The 27,287-nt window shown below is 36.4% G+C and overlaps 1 protein-coding gene and 1 pseudogene across 5 annotated transcripts in view; one reads left to right on the top strand and one right to left on the bottom strand.

The window, feature by feature from the left end:
- Positions 1-27,287, top strand: part of DRC8 (dynein regulatory complex subunit 8) — a 131,236-nt gene that overhangs the window by 46,678 nt on the left and 57,271 nt on the right. For 3 of the 4 annotated variants that reach the window (XM_082341369.1, XM_082341371.1, XM_082341372.1), the window contains one exon: positions 25,502-25,586. In XM_082341369.1, the coding sequence (XP_082197495.1) occupies positions 25,502-25,586 (85 nt within the window). The remainder of the gene's footprint in view (positions 1-25,501; positions 25,587-27,287) is intronic. The other variant, XM_082341370.1, reaches the window with a different exon arrangement.
- LOC309605505 (small ribosomal subunit protein uS8 pseudogene) lies at positions 392-19,562 on the bottom strand (annotated as a pseudogene). The gene has a single exon. The product of its transcript is annotated as a small ribosomal subunit protein uS8 pseudogene (transcript).

Below are 27,287 nucleotides of genomic sequence, written 5' to 3'. Positions count from 1 at the left end.
ATTAATACCTCTTTTATGCCAGACATTGTTGAATGCCAGAAGATATAAAGATCAATTTGATATAGCTTTGAAGGACTTAGTATTTACTGGGGGAAAGACAGGCACAAACAATTGATTGCAGTGCAATGATTTAATCACAATTATTTGTGTAGTTTGTTTACTACTAATTTTCCATTAGAGTATGAGCATGTTTGTTTTGTTCTACACTGTGTCTTCAGCATCTAGTGCATAGTAGGAGCTCAATGAATGAAGAGAAGGAAGTAAGTACAGGATGCCATGGAATCACTGAGGATGTGTTCTTGGCTCAACATAGAGAATGAAGGAAGGAAGATTTGCTTTCTGCCTCTAATTGGTTCCCGGTTTTATGTTTATCTTAGTTTAGTATTTAGAGTTGTTTATTGATTTGGTTGCTCTCTTCCTTTTTATATATAGATATATATATTTTTTCCTTTTTCTCTTTTTGTGAGTGTGTATGTGTATGCTTCTTTGTGTGATTTTTGTCTGTATGGCTTTGCTTTTACCGTTTGTCTTAGGGTTCTGTCTGGTTTTTTTTTTGGTTTTTTTAAGTATAGTTTTTAGTGCTTGTTACCATTGGGGGATTTGTTTTTTGGTTTGGTTGCTCTCTTCCTTCTTTCTTTTTTTTTATTACTTTTTAATTTTTCTATTTTTAATACTTTTAAAAATTTTTTTAATTTTAATTATTTTATTTTATTTTATTTTCTCCCTCCCCCTCTCCCTCCCTTGCTTCCTTTCTACCTTTTCTTCTGAGCCCTGTGGCAGACAGGGTCTTGGTGTTCTGGCCAGGTGTCAGGCCTGTGCCTCTGAGATGGGAGAGCCAAGTTCAGGACATTGGTCTACCAGAGACCTCTCGGCTCCACGTAATATCAAATGGTGAAAACTCTCCCAGAGATCTCCATCTCAACGCTAAGACGCAGCTCCACTCAATGACCAGCAAACTACAGTGCTGGACATCCCATGCCAAACAACTAGCAAGACAGGAACACAACCCCACCCATTAGCAGAGAGGCTGCCTAAAATCATAATAAGTTCACAGACACCCCAAAACACACCACTGGACGTGGTCCTGCCCACCAGAAAGACAAGATCCAGCCTCATCCATCAGAACACAGGCACCAGTCCCCTCCCCCAGGAAGCCTACACAACCCGCTAAACCAACCTTAGCCACTGGGGGCTGACACCTAAAACAATGGGAACTATGAACCTGCAGGCTGTGAAAAGGAGACCACAAACACAGTAAGTTAAGCAAAATGAGAAGACAGAGAAACACACGGCAGATGAAGAAGCAAGGTAAAAACCCACCAGACCAAACAAATGAAGAGGAAATAGGCAGTCTACCTGAAGCAGAATTCAGAGTAATGACAGTAAAGATGATCCAAAATCTTGGAAATAGAATGGAGAAAATACAAGAAACGTTTAACAAGGACCTAGAAGAACTAAAGAGCAAACAAACAATGATGAACAACACAATAAATGAAATTAAAAATTCTCTAGAAGGAATCAATAGCAGAATAACTGAGGCAGAAGAATGGATAAGTGATCTGGAAGATAAAATAGTGGAAATAACTACCTTAGAGCAGAATAAAGAAAAAAAGAATGAAAAGAATTGAGGACAGTCTTAGAAACGTCTGGGACAACATTAAATGCACCAACATTCGAATTATACGGGTCCCAGAAGAAGAAGAGAAACAGAAAGGGACTGAGAAAATATTTGAATAGATTATGGTTGAAAACGTCCCTAATATGGGAAAGGAAATAGTTAATCAAGTCCAGAAAGTGCAGAGAGTCCCATACAGGATAAATCCAAGGAGAAACAAGCCAAACCACATATTAATCAAACTATCAAAACTTAAACACGAAGAAAAAATATTAAAAGCAGCAAGGGAAAAACAGCAAATAACATGCAAGGGAGTCCCCATAAGGTTAACAGCTGATCTTTCAGCAGAAACTCTGCAAGCCAGAAGGGAGTGGCAGGACATATTTAAAGTGATGAAAGGGAAAAACCTACAACCAAGATTACTCTACCCAGCAAGGATCTCATTCAGATTCAACGGAGAAATTAAAACTTTTACAAACAAGAAAAAGCTAACAGAATTCAGCACCACAAAACCAGCTTTACAACAAATGCTAAAGGAAATTCTCTAGGCAGGAAACACAAGAGAAGGAAAAGACCTACAATAACAAACCCAAAACAATTAAGAAAATGGTAATAGGAACATACATATCAATAATTACCTTAAATGTAAATGGATTAAATGCTCCCACCAAAAGACACAGACTGGCTGAATAGATAGAAAAACAAGACCTGTATATATGCTGTCTATAAGAGACCCACTTCAGACCTAGGCACACGTACAGACTGAAAGTGAGGGGATGGAAAAAGATATTCCATGCAAATGGAAATCAAAACAAAGCTGGAGTAGCAATTCTCATATCAGACAAAGTAGACTTTAAAATAAAGACTATTACAGGAGACAAAGAAGGACACTACATAATGTTCAAGGGATCAATCCAACAAGAAGATATAACAATTGTAAATATTCATGCACCCAACATAGAACACCTCAATACATAAGGCAAATGCTAACAGCCATAAAAGGGGAAATCGACAGTAACACAATCATAGTAGGGGACTTTAACATCTCACCCTCACCAATGGACAGAAAATCCAAAATGAAAATAAATAAGGAAACACAAGCTTTAAAGATACATTAAACAAGATGGACTTAATTGATATTTATAGGACATTCCATCCAAAAACAGAGGAATATACTTTCTTCTCAAGTGCCCATGGAACATTCTCCAGGATAGATCATATCTTGGGTCACAAATCAAGCCTTGGTGAAGTTAAGAAAATTGAAATCGTATCAAGTATCTTTTCTGACCACAATGCTATGAGAGTAGATATCAATTTCAGGAAAAGATCTGTAAAAAATACAAACACATGGAGGCTAAACAATATACTGCTTAATAACCAAGAGATCACTGAAGAAATCAAAGAGGAAAACAAAAAAATACCTAGAAACAAATGGCAGTGAAAACATAACGACCCAAAACCTGTGGGATGCAACAAATGCAGTTCTAAGAGGGAAGTTTATAGCAATACAATCCTACCTCAAGAAACAAGAAACATCTCAAATAAACAACCTAACCTTACACCTAAAGCAATTAGAGAAAGAAGAACAAAAAAACCCCAAAGTTAGCAGAAGGAAAGAAATCATAAAGATCAGATCAGAAATAAATGAAAAAGAAATGAAGGAAACGATAGCAAAGATCAATAATACTAAAAGCTAGTTCTTTGAGAGGATAAACAAAATTGATAAACCATTAGCCAAACTCATCAAGAAAAAAAGGGAGAAGACTCAAATCAACAGAATTAGAAATGAAAAAGGAGAAGTAACAACTGACACTGCAGAAATACAAAGGATCATGAGAGATTACTACAAGCAACTCTATGCCAATAAAATGGACAACCTGGAAGAAATGGACAAATTCTTAGAAAAGCACAACCTTCTGAGACTGAACCAGGAAGAAATAGAAAATATAAACAGACCAATCACAAGCACTGAAACTGAGACTGTGATTAATAATCTTCCAACAAACAATAGCCCAGGACCAGAAGGCTTCACAGGCGAATTCTATCAAACATTTAGGGAAGAGCTAACACCTATCCTTCTCAAACTCTTCCAAACTACAGCAGAGGGAGGAACACTCCCAAACTCATTCTACGAGGCCACCATCACCCTGATGCCAAAACCAGACAAAGATGTCACAAACAAAGAAAACTACAGGCCAATATCACTGATGAACAGAGATGCAAAAATCTTCAACAAAATACTAGCACACAGAATCCAACAGCATATTAAAAGGATCATACACCATGATCAAGTGGGGTTTATCCCAGGAATGCAAGGATTCTTCAGTATACTCAAATGAATCAATGTGATAAATCATATTAACAAATTGAAGAATAAACAGCATATGATCATCTCAATAGATGCAGAAAAAGCTTTCAACGAAATTCAACACCCATTTATGATAAAATTCCTCCAGAAAGTAGGCATAGAAGAAACTTACCTCAACATAATAAAGGCCATATATGACAAACCCACAGCCAACTTCGTTCTCAGTGGTGAAAAACTGAAACCATTTCCTCTAGGATCAGGAACAAGACAAGGTTTCCCACTCTCACCACTATTATTCAACATAGTTTTGGAAGTTTTAGCCACTGCATTCAGAGAAAAAAAAGAAATAAACGGAATCCAAATCGGAAAAGAAGAAGTAAAGCTGTCACTGTTTGCAGATGACATGATACTATACATAGAGGATCCTAAAGATGCTACCAGAAAGCTACCAGAGCTAATCAATGAATTTGATAAAGTAGCAGGAGCAAAATTAATGCACAGAAATATCTTGCATTCCTATACACTAACGATGAAAAATCTGAAAGAGAAATTAAGGAAACACTCCCACTTACCATTGCAACAAAAAGAATAAAATACCTAGGAATACACCTACCTAAGGAGACAAAAGACCTGTACTCAGAAAACTATAAGACACTGATGAAAGAAATTAAAGATGATACAAACAGGTGGAGAGATATACCATGTTCTTGGATTGGAAGAATCAACATTGTGAAAATGACTATACCACTCAAAGCAATCTACAGATTCAATGCAATCCCTATCAAACTATGAATGGCATTTTCCACAGAACTAGAACAAAAAATTTCACAATTTGTATGGAAACACAAAAGACCCAGAATAGCCAAAGCAGTCTTGAGAAAAAAAATGGAACTGGTGGAATCAGGCTCCTGGACTTCAGACTATACTACAAAGCTACAGTAATCAAGCCAGTATGGTACTGGCAGAAAACCAGAAATATAGATCAGTGGAACAGGATAGAAAGCCCAGAGATCAACCCATGCACATATGGCCACTTTATCTTTGATAAAGGAGGCAAGAATATACAATGGAGAAAATACAGCCTCTTCAATAAGTGGTGCTGGGAAAACTGGACAGCTGCATGTAGAAGAATGAAATTAGAACACTCCCTACCACCACACACAAAAATGAACTCCAAATGTATTAAAGACCTAAATGTAAAGCCAGACACTGTAAAACTCTTAGAGGAAAACATAGGCAGAACACTCTATGACATAAATCACAGCAAGATCCTTTTTGACCCACCTCCTAGAGAAATGGAAATAAAAACAAAAACAAACAAATGGGACCTCACGAAACTTACAAGCTTTTGCACAGCAAAGGAAACCATAAACAAGATGAAAAGACAACCCTTAGAATGGGAGAAAATATTTGCAAATGAAGCAACTGACAAAGAATTAATCTCCAAAATTTACAAGCAGCTCATGCAGCTCAATATCAAAAAACAAACAACCCAATCCAAAAATGGGCAGAAGACCTAAATAGAAATTTTCTGAAGAAGATATACAGATTGCCAACAAACACATGAAAGGATGCTCAACATCAGTAATCATTAGAGAAATGCAAACTGAAACTACAATGAGGTGTCACCTTACACCAGTCAGAATGGCCATCATCAAGAAATCTACCAACAATAAATGCTGGAGAGGGTGTGGAGTAAAGGGAACCCTCTTGTGCTGTTGTTGGTAATGTAAATTGATACAGCCACTATGGAGAACAGTATGGAGGTTCCTTAAAAAACTGAAAATAGAACTACCATACGACCCAGCAATCCCACTACTGGGCATATGCCCTGAGAAAACCATAATTCAAAAAGAGTCATGTACCATAATGTTCATTGCAGTTCTACTTACTGTAGCCAGGACATGGCAGCAACCTAAGTTTCCATCGACAGATGAATGGATAATGAAGATGTGACACATATATACAATGGAATGTTACTCAGCCATAAAAGGAAATGCAGTTGAGTCATTTGTAGTGAGGTGGATGGACTGAGAGTTTGTCATACAGAGTGAAGTAAGTCAGAAAGAGAAAAACAAATACCGTGTGCTAACACATATATATGGAATCTAAAAAAAAAAAAAAAAAGGTTCTGAAGAATGTAGGGGCAGGACAGAAATAAAGACACAGACATAGAGAATGGACTTGAGGACATGGGGAGGGGGAAGGGTAAGCTGAGACGAAGTGAGAGAGTGGAATGGACTTATATATACTACGAAATGTAAAATAGATCGTGGGAAGCAGCCACATAGCACAGGGAGATCAGCTTGGTGCTTTGTGACCACCTAGAGGGGTGGGATGGGGGGGTGGGAAGGAGACACAAGAGGAAGGAGATATGGGGATATATGTATATGTATAGCTGATTCACTTTGTTATCAAGCAGAAACTAACACACCATTGTAAAGCGATTATAGTCCAATAAACATGTTATAAAAAATAAAAAATAAAATAAAGGAATAGGGCTTCCCTGGTGGTGCAGTGGTTGAGAATCTGCCTGCCAATGCAGGGGACACGGATTTGAGCCCTGGTCTGGGAAGATCCCATATGCCGTGGAGCAACTGGGCCCGTGAGCCACGATTACTGAGCCTGTGCGTCTGGAGACTGTGCTCCGCAACAAGAGAGGCCGTGATAGTGAGAGGCCCGCGCACCGCGATGAAGAGTGGCCCCCACTTGCCACAACTAGAGGAAGCCCTCGCACAGAAACAAAGACCCAACACAGCCAAAAATAAATAAATAAATAAATTTTTAAAAATAATAATCTGTTAAAAAAATAAATAAATAAAATAAAGGAGTAGACTGAATTGGCCAGTAGTGGAGAAATCACACTAGCCTGTTTAAGAAGTGGTGGTATGAGCAAATGGCCCATAGGCAATTATAATTCATAGGGCCTTCCATCTGTAGATGGATAGAAGTTCTGATAGAAAATCAGTTTGGTTTTGGATAGGTTGAGTTTCAGGAGGTGAGATATGTAGTAGAAATATAGGACTGTCACTTGGGTGAGAGAGGGCTTAAAGTTAAACAAATAGATGTGCTAGTCCACAACATGAAGTCTTCAGACTCTGGGAGTGTGTAATTAATGCATTAAATTCATGAAATATTTTTGTAATAATTCATATATTTGTAGTTCTTTATTTTTTGAAAACAAATTCTTCCACTAAAGGCATGACAAGTATATCATGAGAAGTTTAGTTTATCATGACATATTATAATTTAAGATTATATAAGGGGGAAATCCCTAGTGGTCCAGTGTTTAGGACCTTGTGCTTTCACTGCCAGGGCCTTGGGTTCCGTCCCTGGGTGGGGAACTAAGATCCTGCAAGGCACATGGTGTGGCGAAAAAAAAAAAAGATTCAGTTTGACTTTGGTTTGGATCATAATCATATGAGACCCTCCCATATGGTTGCATTTTACTAAAATAAAAAGCACTAAGTCCCTTTGTATATTTTCTGTAATCCTTCCATTTTCTGTATGTTTTCTATTCAAGCTGTATTTTCCTCAGTTTAGTTTTTCTATTCATTCTAATTTTCTTTTCATTGCTTTATTCCCTACTAAGTTGTCTCTATTAAAGAATGAGAACCAACCTAATTCTGTTTTTTAAAATTTTGGGTTGGGAATTCCCTGGTGGACCAGTGGTTAGGACTGCGTGCTTTCAGTGCCTAGGGTGCCAGCGTGGCGTAGCCAAAAAATAAATAATATTTTGGGTTAAGTTTTTACTGTTTTTCTTTGTTTGTTTGCTTGCTTTCTTTTTGTTGTTATGAAATGTTCCCTGAAGCTGGGTAAGCAGAAATATAATAAAATAAAACTTGCTTACAATCTTTCATGTCTAGCTAGAACCCCCATTGTAGTATGTACATGACCTGTAACTTTTAAGACCCTATGATGGAATCATGTTAAAAATAGGCTATACTCTATTTACAATAGCCAGGACATGAAAGCAACCTAAGTGTCCATCGACAGATGAATGGATAAAGAAGATGTGACACATATATACAGTGGAATATTACTCAGCCATAAAAAAGAAATGAAATTGAGTTATTTGTAGTGAGGTGGATAGACCTAGAGTTTGTCATACAGAGTGAAGTAAGTCAGAAAGAGGAAAAAAATACCATGTGCCAACACATATATATGGAATCTAAAAAAAAGACCTAGGTGCAGGACAGGAATAAAGACACAGACATAGAGAATGGACTTGAGGACATGGGGAGGGGGAAGGGTAAGCTGGGACGAAGTGAGAGAGTGGCATGGACATATATATACTGCCAAATGTAAAATAGATAGGTAGTGGGAAGCAGCCACATAGCTCAGGGAGATCAGCTCTGTGCTTTGTGTCCACCTAGAGGGGTGGGATAGGGAGGGTGGGAGGGAATATGCAAGAGGGAGGAGATATGGGGATGTATGTATATGTATAGCTGATTCACTTTGTTATAAAGGAGAAACTAACACACCATTGTAAAGCAATTATACTCCAATAAAGATGTTAAAAAAAAATAGGATATAAAAGTGGTCACAGTTGGAACAGTTATCTTCAGTAGGAAACAAAAACTTAGGACCCCTAAGTCCTATTTCATTGTGCCATATATTAATGTAAAATTATACAATTTGTTGTGTCTTTTTTTTTACAACTATTACAAGCATTATAAAACTTACACATGAAAACATTTCAAAGATTCAAAGCTTCCTATTATGCAGAATTACAGATATATCAATCTTAAATGCCAGCTCTTGTATATGATAATATTTATTTATAACCTAAGCAAGTTTTTAAAAACAATGAGGAGAAGAGTAATGTAGCTAAAAGAATAGAATTTTTGAAGCCATACAGACTTAGGCTTGAATCTTTAATTTCTCATTTACTAGATATTTGTCCTCAAGTCACTTATTTAACTTTTTAAGCCTCAGTAACATTATCTTTTAGGTAAGGATATTAATGCCTAATCCAGATGATTTTTGTGGGAAATAATTATAGCAGCTCACACCTAAGAAGCACTCTTGTGTGCCAGAGTCTCCATATACATTGTTCCCTTTAATCCTCACAGCAGTGTTGCAAGGTAGTTGTCGTCATCGTCATCATGATCATCACCATCGCCCCCACTTTATATATGAGGAAACTGAGCCTTAGGGAAATTTGGTAATTTGCTGTAGGTATGACCTTGTGGATTCAAGCCAGTTCTCTCTGATTCCAGAGCTCTAGCTTTTAAATAAAATCATGTATATAAAACCCTTGGATCTGATATATATAGTACATGTATAAAATTTGTTCAAACCTATTCTCCATACCCATCCTGCAAATGAAGCTAAAATGTTCCATAGTTCACATTTTTGGATACAAAGTAAAGGCAATCCCCAAGTTACAAATTCCCAATGTAACAGAATAGAAATAGCTTACGTTTTTGAGTGCTTACTGTGTGCCCAACACTTTACATAAAGCATTTAATGCCCATGGTGGCTCTGTGGAATAGGTATCTCTCATGAGCTCCATTGTACAGATTGAGGACTAGGGCACAGAGAGGTTAAGTGACTTGTGCAAGGTTACATACTACCTTGGCAAAGATGGGATCTGAGTAGTGAGTCCAGAGTGTATGGACTACATTATTTATAAATATTTTAAAGAATACAGTGCCTAGTATATAAGGGGTGTTCAACAAATATTTGTTGAGTAAATGAATAAACTAATGAATGAAACAAACATGGGCTCTCCTTTACTCTTTTCACTCTAAGCCTCCAGTTAGTAACTAACTTATTCTGGAAACACCATCTGAAATTATCTGAACTACTGTTTCTTTCCCATCATCTTCTTCATTCTTTCAGGAATTATATAATTGCTGTATTTAAGTTCTCAAATGTGGCTAAATATGGTGGTGTATATCTGTAGTCACAGGTGATTAGGAGAGAAAGGCTAGAAGCTTGTCTGAGCTATAGAATGCAATGCTTATTGGGTATTTGCATTAAGTTTAGCATCTATATGGTTATTCTTTTTTTTAAAATCATTTAGTCATTCATATAACAACTTTTATTGAGCACTAAGTACCCACTATGTGTCTGCTTTGTGCTATGGCCTGGGGATATAAACGTGATGAGAACAGATGAAGCCTCTGACTTTACGGAGTTTACAGTCTAATGGGTGTCGGCGTCTGGGGCGGGGGAAACAGTCAAACAATTACAAAGTTATGGGGAAGCATAGGGCACAGTGAGGATACGTTCATCATCTCTTCTCTGGATCACTGTATGAATCTTCTAACCATTTCTTTGCTTCCAGTTGGGTTTTCTTCCTAGCAGCAAGAGTGATCTTCCTTGATTATAAATCTAGTCTGATACTCCCTACTTTATAAATCCTAACTTGATACCTATTGCCCTTAGAACAAAATCCAAATTCCTTTAATACGTCTTACTAAAAACCACCCTTAATAATGTCAAGTTTGTCCCCACCTTGCACTCTCTCTTCTAGTTACATCCAGTTATAAGGAAGTAAAGGAGCAAAAACTTGAACTTTTCCTTATGCTTTTTAGTTTCTTTTCTGAAACTGTAGTACAATTTTGTTTCTTGTTACTTTGAATTACTTTTTAAGGAAGAGAAAAATAATTGACCAAAGTTAACATAAAGGATATGATTTTTTTTCTTTTTTGTCCTCTGAGGCATTTTATTTGCACGTATGTATTACATCCCTAGAAAAAGAATCCAGGGATTTTCCCTCCTGTGTGTTTTCGTCTTCTTCATGGTCCATGATGCCAGCTGAGGTTGTCAGTACACTGAAACCAAACTGATGGGATGGGAGCAGGTTATTCTGCCATTTTTCTAGATCTTTGAGTTGCACATCAAACCTGGGGCTGATCACACTACTTAGCCTGCCTGTGAGGTTCACAACAATTTTCCCAGCCCTGTGATCATCGATGATTTCAAATTCGCCAATGTAACCATGCTTCATCATCACAGTTAGAAACCTGACGATGACTTTGGAGCATGACCTAATAAGAACCTGTCGTTTGCCTCTCTTTTCGGCATTGTCGATACTCTTGAGAGCATCAGCCAGGACATTCATGCGCACCATTATGGCGGCATGGAAAGATGGCGGGAAGAGCAAGGATATGATTTTTAAAAGCACAGTTAATTAGTATTAAGAATTCATGGGAAATGGAGGGTACACAACAATTGAAAAAAGTATTCCTGTTTGTTGACACTCCTAAAAATACTGCTAAGATTCTTATTTTATCAAAATAGATAAACCTTCCATCAGTATACAATATATTTAAAAATATGTAAGATACTCTGACATATATTACAGTTGTTCTGTTATAAAAATGTGCTTGTTAACTAGTATTTCTGATATTATTTCATCATCTGACCATCTTGTAAAACTGCTTATTTCCACATATGGTCATTCCATATTTTGCTAAATGGGCACTGTATAAAAAGTAACATTTTTTAGAACACCTGCTGAACATGACATTTCTGTGAAATTAAATATATTCTTGCTAATATTTTCCCCAAGCTTCACAAAATTGCATATACCTTACTGAAAAGTTACATATTATATTTTAGCTTTATTTAATTTTTGAGATAACGTTTATGATGTTGAATTAGATGTAACCATGAATTAAATAGACAGAGTTACTTGGATTATCAACCAAGGTTTTTTTTTTTTTTTTTCCTGGCTGTGCCACACAGGGGATCTTAGTTCTCAATCAGGGATCAAACCCGGGCCACGACAGTGAAAGCAAGCACCAAGTGCTAACCACTGGACTGCCAGGGAATTCCCAAGCATTTTTTGACATATGTTAAAGTTATAGTTTAAACATATTCTATAGCAAGAGATTTGTTATTTCCAGAGCACATTTATGAATTATGACTTTACTTTTCTATTGATATGACTAATAAAGAGTTAAGTTTAAATGAGACTTTGTGCCTTATGAAGGAGAACTGTGTATGGATCTTTTTTTGTTTCTTTTTAAAGACCTATGTAAACACATTTTTCATTAATGGTAGCCTTGGTCAATGCAATGCTTCTTAAAAACAAAAACAAAAATAAGTGCTTAGTTGACAGTACAGAACAATAAACCAAACCCTGATCCATGACCACATAAACACATTTCAGAGGGAATTTTCCCATTAGTTGAAAGGGCTACATGACTTCTAAATTTTCTTTCCATTCTACATTCTGAGGTTTTTAATTGATTTTTTTTTCTCTAATGACCTAAATATGTCATCAGCCAAACACTTCATGGAAGTTTCTCAAAAATTTGCCTAAAATCTTTATCTGGTGTGTTAATAACTAATGAGCACATAATGGGCCAACTTAAGTTAAATTAGTACCAACTTACAATAATGTTACATACACACAAATTTATAGAGAGAAGTACTTTGATTACAAAGATACTTTTAAAAATTCGTGATAACACACTTGATCACATTACATTTAATTTTAATAAACTTATAGGTAAAAAAAATCTATTTCTTAAAATATAATCATTTCCTTAAGTACCTCATTTGTTATATTCTAATAATCCTAAAGATTTTTTCCTGATAGAAGTTATTTTTCCATAAAATATTTTAAAATCAGAGACATTATTTCCATTGTTGTTTTGAAATATTGATTTGAACAATGTAAGTTGCCAAATATTTTTGGCAAACATTCACATCCATTGTTGCAAAGACACATTGTTGTACTTTCATTTAATTTGAATAGTTTAAATATATTTTTTCTGACAACAGTATAACTTTTTAAAGCTTCCATTAGGCTGTCAACATGAAAATAGTTTAATAGCTTTCTGACTTGTTACTATGGTATTTTAGCCCTATATGATGAGGCCAGATCTTATATTTTGGCAATAATATACACAGTCTGGCTTTTTTATATTCAAGATGAAGAATCTAAATAAATAAAAGAAGTCAGGGATACTTCAAAAAAAAGATCACTAGTCAGAAAAGGGCAAGAAAAGGAAAGTGATGCTTTCGTTTTAGCTTGTCGGTTGGCTTAACTACCTGGAACCTTGGATAATAGTATTCAGAAGGAGTATTAGAATTGTTAAACCCACTTTATTCTCTAAAATATGTATGCCCTTTAATTTTATAACCAACAAGACATTTGAATTAGAATGAAGTGTATTATTTACTGTGGTGTCTACTGTATTTAAGATCTGTTTTTCTTACTTGTTTTGAAATACCATAGGTGCTATTTTCTTCTTGAGCTCTGGGTTTACTCTTTCAGGTAGCATTGTCAGCTACCAACAATATATAAAAAGAATTATACATCACAACCAAGTGGGATTTATCCCAGGTATGCAAGGCTGCTTCAACATTCAAAAGTCAGTTAATGTAATTCATCACATCAACAGACCAAAAAAGAACAATCACACATTCATATCAATAGATGCAGAAAAAACATTTGACAAAATCCTACACCCATTCATGTTAAAAACTCTCAGTAAGCTAGGAATAGAGGGGAACTTCCTCCACTTGATAAAGAACATCTACAAAAATCTACAGCTAACATCAGACTTAATGGTGAGAAACTTGAAGCTTTCCCACTAAGAACAGGAACAAGGCAAGGATGTCCCATCTCACCACACCTTTTCAACAAGATACTGTAAGTGCTAGTGCTATGGTCTGAATTTTTGTGTCCCCCACCAGATTCACATGTTGAAATTCTAACTCCCAAAGGTGATGGTATTAGCAGTTGGGGCCTTTGGCAAGTGATTAGGTCACTCGTGTGGGATTAGTGCTCTTATAAAAAAGATCCCACAGAGCTCCCTAGCACCTTCCACCATGTGAAGCTACAATGGTAAGTCTGCAACCTGAAAGAGAACCCTCACCGAACCACGCTGACACCCTGATTTCAGACTTTCAGACTCCAGAATTGTGAGAAATAAGCTTCTGTTATTTATAAAATACCAAATCTGTGATACTTTGTTACAGCAGCCCAAGTAGACTAAGACAGCTAGCTAATGGAACGAAACAAGAAGAGGAAATAAAAGTTTAGATTGGGAAGGAAGAAATAAAATGGGCTGCCTTCACAAAATTGTTAAAAGTTGCATTAATTGGCATATATATATTTTTTAATATTTAATTTTAGTAACTTAAAAAAATACACACATTATTTATTAGAATAAGAGAAATGTTTACTTACATAATTATCTTCCCTATGAGTGTAAGAATTATAATAGCCCTTCCATCTTTTTTAATAGCAACTTTATTAAGATATAATTCACATACCATGCAGTTCATGCTTTTGAAATATACAATTCATTTGTTTTTAATATATTCACAGATATGTGCACCCATTACCACTATCAATTTTAGAACAATTTCATTAGAATGGTGGGTTCTTTTTTCTTTCTAACTTTGATTTTTAGGATTTTTTAAAAACCATTCTAACCATTTAAAAATGCACAATTCAGTGACATTAAGTACATTCACAGTGCTGTGCAATTATCACCACTATCCATTTCCCAAACTTTTCCTCATTCCAAGCAAAAACTTTGTACCCATTTGACAATAACTCCCCATTCCTCCCAGCTTCTGGCAAATTCCTCCCAGCTCCTTGCAACCACCATTCTACTTTCGGTTTTTATGAGTTTGACTATTCTGGGTTCCTCATATAATTGGAATCATACAGTATTTGTTCTTTTATATCTGGCTTGTATCACTTAGCATAACATCTTCAAAGTTCATCCATGTTGTAGTACGTGTCATAGTTTAATTTCAAGACTGAGTGATATTCCACTTGTATATATATGCCACATTTCACTTATGCATCTATCTGTCAATGGCTATTTGGGTTGTTTACACCTTTGGGCTACTGTGGATAATGCTGCTATGAACATTGGTGTACAAATACCTGCTGAGACACTGCTTTCAATTCTTTTGGATGTATACCCAGAAGTGGAATTGCTGGGTTGTATGGTAATTAGATTTTAATTTTTTGAGGAACTACTCTACTGTCTTCCACAACAGCAGCTGTACCATTTTTTTTTTTTTTGGCTGCACACGGGCTTTCTCTAGTTGTGGAGAGTGGGGGCTACTCTTCATTGCGGTGCGTGGGCTTCTCATTGTGGTGGCTTCTCTTGTTGCAGAGCACAGGCTCTAGGCGTGCGGGCTTCAGTAGTTGCAGCATGCGGGCTTCAGTAGTTGTGGCTTGTGGGCTCTAGAGCATAGGCTCAGTAGTTGTGGCGCACGGGCTTAGTTGCTCCACGGCATGTGGGATCTTCCCGGACCAGGGATCGAACCCGTGTCTCCTGCATTGGCAGGCGGATTCTTAACCACTGCGCCACCAGGGAAGTCCCTAGCTGTACCATTTTATATTTCCATCAGCAATGCACAATAGTTCCAGTTTTTCCACATCCTCACCAAGACTTGTTATTTTCTGTTTTTATAATAGACATCCTAATGAGCATGAAGTATTATCTCATTGTGGTTTTGATTTGCATTTGATGACTAGTGATGTTGAGCATTTTTTCAGGTACTAATAAGCCATTTGTATAACTTCTTTTGAGAAATGGCTATTCAAAGTTTTCATATTTTTTAACTGGGTTGGTTTTTCTGTTGTTGTTTAGTTATAGGAGTTCTTTGTATATTCTGGATATTAATTCCTTATCAGATAAATGCTTTACAAATGTTTTCTCTCATTCTGTGGGTTGTCTTTTCACTCTTTTGGTAGTGTCCTTTGATTCACATAAGTTTTAATTTTGATGATGTCCAACTTATGTATTTTTGGGGTTGATATTTTTGTGATACTATAAATGGAATTTTAAAAATTCCTTTTCAGATTGTTTGTTTTTATTGTGTTGAAATTTTTATTGTATTGAAATGTGACTGATTTTTGTGTGTTGATTTTATATCCTGCAACTTTGCTGAATGTGTTTATTAGCTCTATCAGGTTTTGTTTGTTTTTGTTTGTTTTTTTGTTTTTTGTTTTTTTTGGCAGAGTCAGGGTTTTCTACATATAAGATTATATCATCTGTGAACAGAGATGATTTTACTTCTTCCTTTCCAACTTGGATGCCTTTTATTTCTTTTTCTTGCCCAGATCATCTGGCTAGAACATCCAATACTATGTTGAATAGAAGAGGCAAAAGAGAGCATCTTTGTCTTATTCCTGATCTTACAGGAAAAGCTTTGTCTTTCAGCATTGAAAATGATATTAGCTGTGGGTTTTTCATATAAGGCCTTTATCATGTTGAGGAAGTTTCCTTCTGTTCCTAGTTTTCTGAATATTATTATCATGAAAGGGTGTTGAATTTTGTCAAATGCTTTTTCTATATCAATTGTCCTAATCATGTGGCTTTTCTGCCTTCATTCTGTTAAAGTGGTATGTAACTTTGATTGATTTTTGTATGTTGAACCAATCTTGTGTCCCTGGAATAAATCCCACTTGGTCATGATGTGTTATCCTTTTAATATATTGCTAAATTTGTCAAACACTGCATTTTACTGTCTGTCATTTTGTTATACTACCTTAATTCTTTCCTTGCCAATTTCTTACCCAACAGATAATTCTCTTGTTATACAAATTGTTCTATAACATAGAAAAAAAATTAAAGGTTACCTAGTTTCATTATATGAAGGAAATAAATATAATTCTGTTAATACCCAACAAAACACCAAAAAGGGAAATTGTGAATTGTCATAACCAAATGGGATATGGATTATCTCACATGCAATTATTAACTATTTAGTAAGCATTTATTGAGATTTTAGTATGTTCCAGGCAGTGTCAAAGTTGTTCTCAAGGTATTTACAAGTATGGAAGGGGAGACAAATAAGTAAACCACTGATTACAACACATTTTGATATAGTATTATAATAGAGATATCCATGGATGCTACATGATTACATAGGAGGGTACCTAATTGAAAAAGAGGATGAGGGTAGCCTTCAGAAAGGTGTGTGTTACTCTTAAACTGCCTTGAATGATGAGTAGAATTAGCCCGGAAAAAGGAGAGGACTGTTCCATACAGAAGGACTATCAATCACAATGACAATGAAAAAGGATATTAATTGAAAAACTACAAAGAGTTTCAAAGTGGAGAATCTGTATGGGAACGTGCTGAGAAATGGCATTTTTGAGATAAAAAGGGGGCAAGGTTGTAAAGGGATTTGTGTACCTGATTAAGGAGACTGAATGTTTTTTTTTTTAAAGACGTTGGGAACCATTGAAAGATTTTAAACCAGGAAGTCATATGAGCAAAGTTTTGTTTTAGAAAGATCATCCTAGCAAAATGTGGACTATGGTTTCAAGGATGGAATGGGAATGGAGGGAAAGGAGACTGAAGGCAAAAAGACAGGAAGTGACTGTATTAATCCAGTTCAGAAGTGATGAAGGTCTAAACTTAAGCAGTGGCAGTGGAAATGGAAGGAGGGAGACAGATTTTAAAAGACTTTAATAAGTGGAATCAAAAGGTGTTGATGATCAAATAGAACTGTGAGGATGGGTTGTTGGAAACTGAATTAGTTGGGGTGATAAATTTGGAGGAAAGTGATCAGAGACTCAGTAAAAGACAGCAATGAGAAGGCGTAGCAGGTGATATGTCCTGAAGGAATGAAACTTAATGGAGAAGTAGTTTTTTAACATGAAGGTGAAACAAGAGCTGCTATCAGACAAGTCCAGAACGTAGGACATTTTATAAGACATTGCATAGCCTGGTCTCTTCCACAAGCTAATTTCATAGGGGAATAGGAGACTAGGGAAGGATGAAGGACTGTTGTAGTTTAAAAGAGACCAAAAAATATTAAAACCAAATGTAGTACATAAACTTTAATTAGAGTGTAAGTTGAAAAAATAACTATTAAAAAAGACATTATGGTACAATTTAGAAATTTATATATTGAATAGATATTAGATGATCTTAGTGAATTTTTGTTAATTTTTAAGGATGTCATAATTATATTGAGGTTACGTAGGAGGATGTCCTTATTTTTAGGAGATGCATGTTGAAGTATTCAGGGATGAATAATTGTAATGTCTGCAATTTACTTAGAGACAGAGACATAGGGAAGAAGCAAAAAATGGCAAAATATTAGTCATAGTTTGATACAGGTGATGGGTATAGAGTTGTTTACAATACGAAGCTTTCAATTTCAGATTCAAACTTGAATTTGCAGTGTGCCCGGCAACTATTTATATAGCATTTACATTGTATTAGATATGATAAGTAATCTAGAGGTGATTTAGCATATATGGGAGGATGTGTGTAGGTTATATGCAAATACTATGCCATTTTATATAAGGAACTTGAGTGTCCTCGGATTTTGGTATCCGTGGGTCCTGGAACCAATCTCCCTGTGGATTCGAGGGATGACTTTTTTCAATTCCTGATCAGATTTTTAAATATAAGCTCCTCAATTTTTGATAGTTTATTACCAATGGGAAACTTTATGTAAAAATGTAAAAGTATTTTTCTCAACCACTAAAAAATTTAAAACAGTTGAAATTATATTTATAATCTCAAAAATGTATCCTTTTTAAATTGAAGTGTAGTTGATTTAAAGTATTACATTAGTTTCAGGTGTACAACATAGTGATTCAGTGTTTATAGATTATACTCCATTTAAAGTTATTACAAAATAATGGCATATTTCCCTGTGCTGTATAATATATACTTGTTGCTTATTTATTTTATACATAGTAGTTTGTGTCTCTCAATCCTATAGCCCTGTCTCACCCCTCACCCTTTCCCTCTCCCCACTGATAACCACTAGTTACTAGTTTGTTCTCTATATCTGTGAGTTTGTTTCTGTCAAAGACTCCTCCTTTAATTAATAAATATAACTTAGAAAATTTTGTGATATAATGCAAATGGTTTTTTAATCCAGTTGAACTTTCTCATATCAGTTATTTAAAAATAATGGTGAAGATTTAATTTATATAACATGTATGTGTTGTTAGAGCCATGAAGCAGGCTTGGCTGATACTAAAAGGGCACATCAGCTGCACAGGGATAGAATTAGCCAATATATGTGAAGATAAGGATTGGGGGCTGTTTCTTAGAGCCACAAGCCTCCTCAGTCCCAACACTGGATTACATATTATGTTCCATGGACATGTGGAACACGAACTATTCCAGTGGCTCCATGGGTTCCTTGTCCATGGTGAGCAGTGGTGCATTTGATTTCTGGCTTCTGAAATAGGAGCCCATGTGGTAGATCACCTTCATGGCAAGTGTGGAGCAGTGGGTACCTGATAGCATTTGTTGCGCTTGCCACCTGTGTGACCAAGGTACTTGCCATCAGATCCTGTACTGCTTTGAGCCTCCTGCTAGGAAGCCCTGGAATAGTTGCGTTTTGCTGCCCAACCTCGACCTGGCCACACTGAGAAATGAGAGGATCAGTATTTTTGGATGCCCCTGTAATCCATTCACATCATACCTGTGTCCAATGGGTGAGGATTCCTGAGTTAGAAAAGTTCCAAATGTCAATTAAAGCATTATTTATTCCTGACAGATGACAATTGGAAAAAGGAGATTCCATGATCCAGTAAATTTGGAAAATGCTGCATTAAAGTTAACAAGTTTCTTTAGAATATCTCAAAGACTTTTTTAATTTTTATTTATTTTAATTTTTGGATGCGTTGGATCTTTGTTGCTGCACACGGGCTTTCTCTAGTTCTGGCGAGCGGGGGCTACTCTTTGCTGCGGTGCACGGGCCTCCCACCACGGTGGCCTCTCCTGCTGCGGAGCACGGGCTCCAGGCACTCAGGCTTCAGTATTTGTGGTTTGTGGGCTCTAGAGTGCAGGCTCAGTAGTTGTGGCACATGGGCTTAGTTGCTCTGTGGCATGTGGGATCTTCCTGGACCAGGGATCGAACCCGTGTGCCCTGCATTGGCAGGCGGATTCTCAACCACTGCGCCACCAGGGAAGTCCCTCCCAGACATTTTTGAACATTGAATCCTTTTATTGAGAAGCACCTTGCGGAATGAGTGTGAAACAGAACACATTTTAGAAAACTTAGAAAATATTGATAAGAGGTTGTTAAAAGTTAGTAACTGTTTTTAATATAAAAATGTAGGCACAGGAATGGAAGAATACTGCCTTAGATTTATTAGTAATACCTATTTCAAAACACAAGTCAGCATTATATTTACTGGTAAAAGACCAGTATTCTAATCTATTAATGTTTTTAAAAAGCAAGGATTATCATTATCATTTTATGAATTAAATTTGTTTTGGTAGTTCTGGCCAGTGTCATAAGTCATGAAGGAGAAATAAGAAGTATGCATTTTGGAAAGAAGAGACAACATAAATTATCAGAAAATACAAAATAATCTACTGAAAAGGGATTATGAAAATAAAATTTTCGGGAAATAGATGGATATAAGATCAATAGCAAATTTTTAGAAATCAATATTTACCTCAACTTCTAGAATTTCCAAGGTTTCCAAAAAGATTCCTTCATATATCCACAAAATTCCTTAAATACTGAGGCGTAATCTTCTTGGAGAATTTGTGTGTGGCTTACATGAGGAAAGCCATAATACATAACATTTAACTTAGAGATTAAAAACAGGCTATATAGCTAATATGTATCTCTTAGATGTGAAAATTATTATTATTTTTTAATAAATTTATTTATTTATTTGGCTGTGTTTGGTCTTCGTTGCTGTGCACGGGCTTTCTGTAGTTGAGGTGAGCGGGGGGCTACTCTTCTTTGTGGTGCACGGGCTTCTCATTGCGGTGGCTTCTCTTGTTGTGGAGCACGGGCTCTAGGCATGCGGGCTTCAGTAGTTGTGGCACGTGGGCTCAGTAGTTGTGGCTCACAGGCTCTAGAGAGCAGGCTCAGTAGGTGTGGCACACGGGCTTAGTTGCTCCGTGGCATGTGGGATCTTCCCTGACCAGGGCTTGAACCCGTGTCCCCTGCATTGGCAGGCAGATTCTTAACCACTACACCACCAGGGAAGTCCAAAAACTATTTTAAAATGTTAATTCTTTCTCAACATACAGCCTCATTGCAATAGCAATAAAACTCCCAATGGTGTTTTATTTGGAATTTCTAAATTTTATTTGGATTTCTAAATTTCATTTGGAAGAATACACGGGTGAGAATATTAAAGAACATTCCTAAAAGAAGGCCAATAACAGTGGTAATAAGTATAATAGGATGGTAATGGTGTAAGACTAGAAATGCAATTCAGAATGGAATTGATAGAATAGACAATAGAACTAGTCTCCATCACATAAAGGATTATAACACATTATAAAGTAGGAGGAAAACTCAAGTGCTTAGTAAATTAAAAATTACTAAAATAAGATTAGAAATTAATCTTTCACTTTGAATCATGACAAAATAACTTTCAGATGGATTTAAGAGTAAGTATATTTTTAAATTGTAGACGAAAATAGAATTGAGTATTCACCAAACCTATAGAAAAAGGATGATTTTCTCCCTCTTTTGGTGGTCCTTTCAAAGGATATGTTTCTAAACTTTAAAGGATGAGAAGAAATCTTAACAGATGTGACTAAAATAGAAATAAAAGATAATGTACTTTAAAAAATAATCTTAAATTTAAAAACCAAACATCAGCTTTGTGCAATGGCAGTATTATAACCAGTGAGATTTTTCCAAGGTACTATTAAGACTAATAAGAGCCTTCCCAATATCTAACACAAATTCAACTTATTGTATTTCAGCGAGATAATAAGACAAATGCACAAAGACGAATTGGGAAGAATGGTTCACTCAAGAATTATTGTAAAAACAAAAAAATTGGGAACTACCTAAATGTCTACAATTAGGGAGTTGGTTTAATAAATTATAATAAAGTTCTATAATGGAATATCAGACACTAAAAATTATAATGTAATAAATTTTGAGAATAAAAAGATGCTCACAGTTTATTGTTGAGTGAAAAATTAGAGGACAACATTAAGAGTAGTTAACTCTGCATGGTAGGATTTGAAGTGGTTTTAACTTAATCTAAACTTCTTTCACTTTTTTTTTCTTCAGTAATCATGTTTGATTTTGGTGATCATAAAGGAGATGGAACTGTTTTCATTTTAGGAAAACAAATGAAAACAACTGACCTGGAAAATTGTTTTCAATAATCATGACATAGGGTTAAGTCTTTATTATTTAAAGAGCTCATACAAATTGTTAAGAAAAAACAGAAAATCGCAGTAGGGATGAGCAGAGAACATGAACAGACAATTCATAACATAGAAAATAGAGGTGGTAAACAAGCATAAAGGATCATTATTTAGACTTACTTGTAAGCAAAGAGCCGTAAATTTAAATAATGAGATAACATTTATTTGCTTATTAAACTAGTGGAAGTTTGCTGCCATGTTATTTATTATAATAAAGAAAAATTAACACTATCAATAAATTATTACATTCCTTTGTTACTGTTCAGAATTGAAGGTTATGTTGCAACCTGGAAAAATAAAACATTTCAGTGAAGTAGTTAGGAGAATGCATGGTAGTTATAAAAGGTTGTGTACGAAGAAAGGAAAATACAGCAAAATGTTATGTTAGTGGTTATGTTAGGGTAAAGGGAATATATTTATAATTAAAATAATTATCTAAACTCATACTTAATCTCTCCCTTTCCACTTTTTCTAGAAAAACTATTTGTTTTTCAAATAGTAAGTACAATATTCTCTCATCTAGAATATAGCAATATCCTCCTAACTGGTCTCTTTTCTTCTATCCTTGTTCCTTTCCAGGGTATTCTTAACATAATAGCCAAAGTGAATAGAAGCCAGACCATGTCACTTCGCTGCTTAGAACCCTCCAGTGGTTTCTCACCTCTTTCAAAGTACAAGACACCGTCCTTAAAGTAGCCTGCAGAGCCCTTATAGAATCTGTCCCCACCCCCAAACTCATACCTTTCTGACCTTATTTCCTACCATTCTGCTTTTCTTGTTCTCTCTGGCTAAAAACTCTTCCTGCAGATATTTACAAGGCTGGCTCTTTCTCCTCCTTCTGGTCTGTGCAGCTGTCACCTTATCACTTAGGTAGGCCTTCCCAAACCACCATCCCATCCCATTCTCCCCTACCCACATTGCCAGCGCCCATGTCCCTTCCCTGCTTTATTTTTTCTAGCACCATTTGACTTACTGTGTATTTTACCAAGTGTGTGTAAGCTTATGTATCTCCCCCACCACACACAAAATAGCTCCACGGAGGCAGGAATTTTTGTCTATTTTGTTCCTTGCTCTAACCATAGCACTTAGAATAGTGTGTGGTACATAGTAGGTACTCAATCGATATTTACTGAATAAATGACGTTTTAATTGTTTCATCTAAGTAAGTTTTAGTCTCAAAACTAGTTTGAAAGTTTTTTGAGCGAGTGTAACATGTTGCTTTTGTATGCCTCCCACTCCCCAATTTCCATCCTCCTCAAGCATAGAGTAAAGCAAGACAGGTGGACACACTAGAGAAACACAATATCTGTGGCATTGGATTCCTTCTGCTTCTCAGGCTAGGATCTACCCAAACTGAGATGGAAGATAGGCTGGTGCTGGGAATGTTCTATATTTTGATCTGGGTGGTAGTTCAGCTCTATGACTATATACATATATAAAAACTCAGTAAGCTGTGTACTTGAGATCAGTGCACCTTTGGTACTTTCTTGTTTGTGTATTATGCCTCAGTAAAAAAGTTTAAAAAAAAGCTCCATTCTTTGAGATCTCTAGAGGAAGTTAAACATGCCAAATGATACATTAAGAATATTAGGATATACCATGTTCTTGGATTGGAAGAATCAATATTGTGAAAATGACAATACTACCCAAAGCAATCTACAGATTCAATGCAATCCCTGTCAAATTACCAATGGCATTTTTACGGAGCTAGAACAAATCATCTTAAAATTTGTATGGAGACACAAAAGACCCCGAATAGCCAAAGCAGTCTTGAGGGAAAAAAACGGAGCTGGAGGAATCAGACTCCCTGACTTCAGACTATACTACAAAGCTACAGTAATCAAGACAATATGGTACTGGCACAAAAACAGAAACATAGATCAATGGAACAAGATAGAAAGCCCAGAGATAAACCCACGCACCTATGGTCAACTAATCTACGACAAAGGAGGCAAAGATATACAATGGAGAAAAGACAGTCTCTTCAATAAGTGGTGCTGGGAAAACTGGACAGCTACATGTAAAAGAATGAAATTAGAATACTCCCTAACACCATACACAAAAATAAACTCAAAATGGATTAGAGACCTAAATGTAAGACTGGACACTATAAAACTATTAGAGGAAAACATAGGAAGAACACTCTTTGACATAAATCACAGCAAGATCTTGTTTGATCCACCTCCTAGAGTAATGGAAATAAAAACAAAAGTAAACAAATGGGACCTAATGAAACTTCAAAGCTTTTGCACAGCAAAGGAAACCATAAACAAGACTAAAGGACAACCCTCAGAATGGGAGAAAATATTTGCAAACGAATCAACGGACAAAAGATTAATCTCCAAAATATATAAACAGCTCATTCAGCTCAATATTAAAGAAACAAACACCCCAATCCAAAACTGGGCAGAAGACCTAAATAGACATTTCTCCAAAGAAGACATAGAGATGGCCACGAAGCACATGAAAAGATGCTCAACATCACTAATTATTAGAGAAATGCAAATCAAAACTACAATGAGGTATCACCTCACACCAGTTAGAATGGGCATCATCAGAAAATCTACAAACAACAAATGCTGGAGAGGGTGTGGAGAAAAGGGAACCCTCTTGCACTGTTGGTGGGAATGTAAATTGATACAGCCACTATGGAGAACAGTATGGAGGTTCCTTAAAAAACTAAAAATAGAATTACCATATGACCCAGCAATCCCACTACTGGGCATATACCCAGAGAAAACGTAATTCAAAAAGACACATGCACCTGAATGTTCATTGCAGCACTATTTACAATAGCCAGGTCATGGAAGCAACCTAAATGCCCATCAACAGACGAATGGATAAAGAAGTTGTGGTACATATATACAATGGAATATTACTCAGCCATAAAAAGGAACGAAATTGAGTCATTTGTTGAGACGTGAATGGATCTAGAGACTGTCATACAGAGTGAAGTAAGTCAGAAAGAGAAAAACAAATATCGTATGTTAACGCATGTATGTGGAACCTAGAAAAATGGTACAGATGAGCCGGTTTGCAGGGCAGAAGTTGAGACACAGATGTAGAGAACAGACATATGGACACCAAGGGGGGAAAACTGTGGTGGGGTGGGGACGGTGTTGTGCTGAATTGGGCGATTGGGATTGACATGTATACACTGATGTGTATAAAATTGATGACTAATAAGAACCTGCAGTATAAAAAAACAAACAAAACAACTAAAAAAAAAAAGAATATTAGGAAGGGGGGAAAAAAGTAAATTGCAAACATCATAACATTTCACTCTTAAAGAGTTCGGTGTGCCTCTCCTAAGCGTAAAGACATTCTTCTACATAGCCTCTCCCCCGCCCAATAAAAAATATTAGGAAGGAGTTCTGCCATGTTCTTCCTTCCTAGAATTTCTAGTTATTGAAATTTTTGTTTTGAATTTAAAATTAAAATAATTTTTATTTACTTTTTCTTTTGCAGAGACAGCAGTAGCAGAATTTCACAAAAAAATCAAAGAAGCTTTTGAAGTATTTGACCATGAGTCAAATAATACAGTGGATGTGAGGTTTGGAAATGTTTCTTCTAATTCTAAATTGCTGATACAACTTGTAAAGTAGAAGAGGGTTCGTTCTCTTCTTTTTGCATTCTTTGGATTTATTATGCTATTTAAAGTACTTATTTTTCTGTGCCCTGTAAAAGGTCTTTTCTATCTGTTGCTTCGGATCAATACTGTTTCTTATTCTTCATAATCTGGTGGAAAGAATATATATCCACATTGCCTATTCTAACCTATAGACTAAATTCTGTGAATGAGGCCAACTCTACTATAGCTTTAGTACTAGACACATAGTTGGCACTCAGTGTGTATTTGTTGGGTGAATGCACAGAATTTGCTTTTAAAATACATAGGTATGGGGACTTCCCTGGTGGCCCAGTGGTTAAGGATCCACCTGCCATTGCAAGGGACACGGGTTCAATCCCTGGTCCAGGAAGATCCCACATGCCGCAGAGCAGCTAAGCCCGTGTGCCGCAACTACTGAAGCCCGCGTGCCTAGAGCCCATGCTCTGCAACAAGAGAAGCCACTGCAGTGAGAAGCACACGCACCACAAGGAAGAGTAGCCCCTGCTCGCCACAACTAGAGAAAGCCCACGCGCAGCAATGAAGACCCAACACAGCCAAAAATAAATAAATTTTAAAAAATAAAAAAATAAAATACATAGGTATGTATAATCAAGCTATGAATGGGATATTACAAAGAAGGATTAATAATACTTAAACATGATACACTCCTCAAGTAAAATAACCAAAAGAACCAAAAGAACATAAAAAGGTGAGAAAAAGACATGAATACTGGTAGATCTAGAATGGAGGACAGGAGACAAAGAATAGTGTGAGGAAAGAAGAGGCAAAAGGCAAAAGGTAGAGGAGATTATACATGCATATAACAGAAGCTGTAGAATCTATATCACATATGTACATCAAAGAAAGGCAATGATACCATTGTTCCAGGAGTCCAAGCTGAATGAGGAGTATTTGATGGGATCACAATCTCAAGAGTCAGAAACTAGTAGTACAGAGGCCAACAAAACAGTGGGAAGTGACTAAGTGCTTTTTTTTCCCCCTGCGTGGCTTGTGGGATCTTAGTTGCCAGACCAGGGATTGAACCCAGCCCCTCGGCAGTGAAAGCACAGAGTCATAACCACTGGACTGCCAGGGAACTCCCAGGACTAAGTGCTTTAAATTTGAGCTAAACTGAATGAACAATAGGAGGTTTTATGTATGACAAATTGTAGCTACGGTCGTCCCTCGGTATCTACAAGGGCTTGGTTCCAAGGCACACCCCCACTCCTCCCCAACTCACCCCCAACCCCTCACCCCTTGAGGATACCAAAATCTAGGGATGCTCAAATCCCTTTTAAAAAGTGGCATAGAATTTGCATATTACCTACCTACATCCTCCTGTATATTTTATTTTTTTATATATAAATTTATTCATTTATTTATTTGTTTGTGTATTTATTTATGGCTGCATTGGGTCTTCGTTGCTGCGCGCGGGCTTTCTCTAGTTGCGGTGAGTGGGGGCTACTCTTTGTTGCGGTGCGTGGGCTTCTCATTGTGGTGGCTTCTCGTTGCAGAGATCGGGCTCTAGGTGTGTGGGCTTCAGTAGTTGTGGCTCACGGGCTCTAGAGTGCAGGCTCAGTAGTTGTGGCGCTCAGGCTTAGTTGCTCCGTGGCATGTGAGATCTTCCCGGACCAGGGTGCGAAC

This window comes from Balaenoptera borealis, assembly GCF_965194805.1.
Source record: "Balaenoptera borealis genome assembly, chromosome: 1".
Taxonomy (NCBI): Eukaryota; Metazoa; Chordata; class Mammalia; order Artiodactyla; family Balaenopteridae; genus Balaenoptera; species Balaenoptera borealis.
This window is presented reverse-complemented; position numbering and strand designations above follow the sequence as displayed.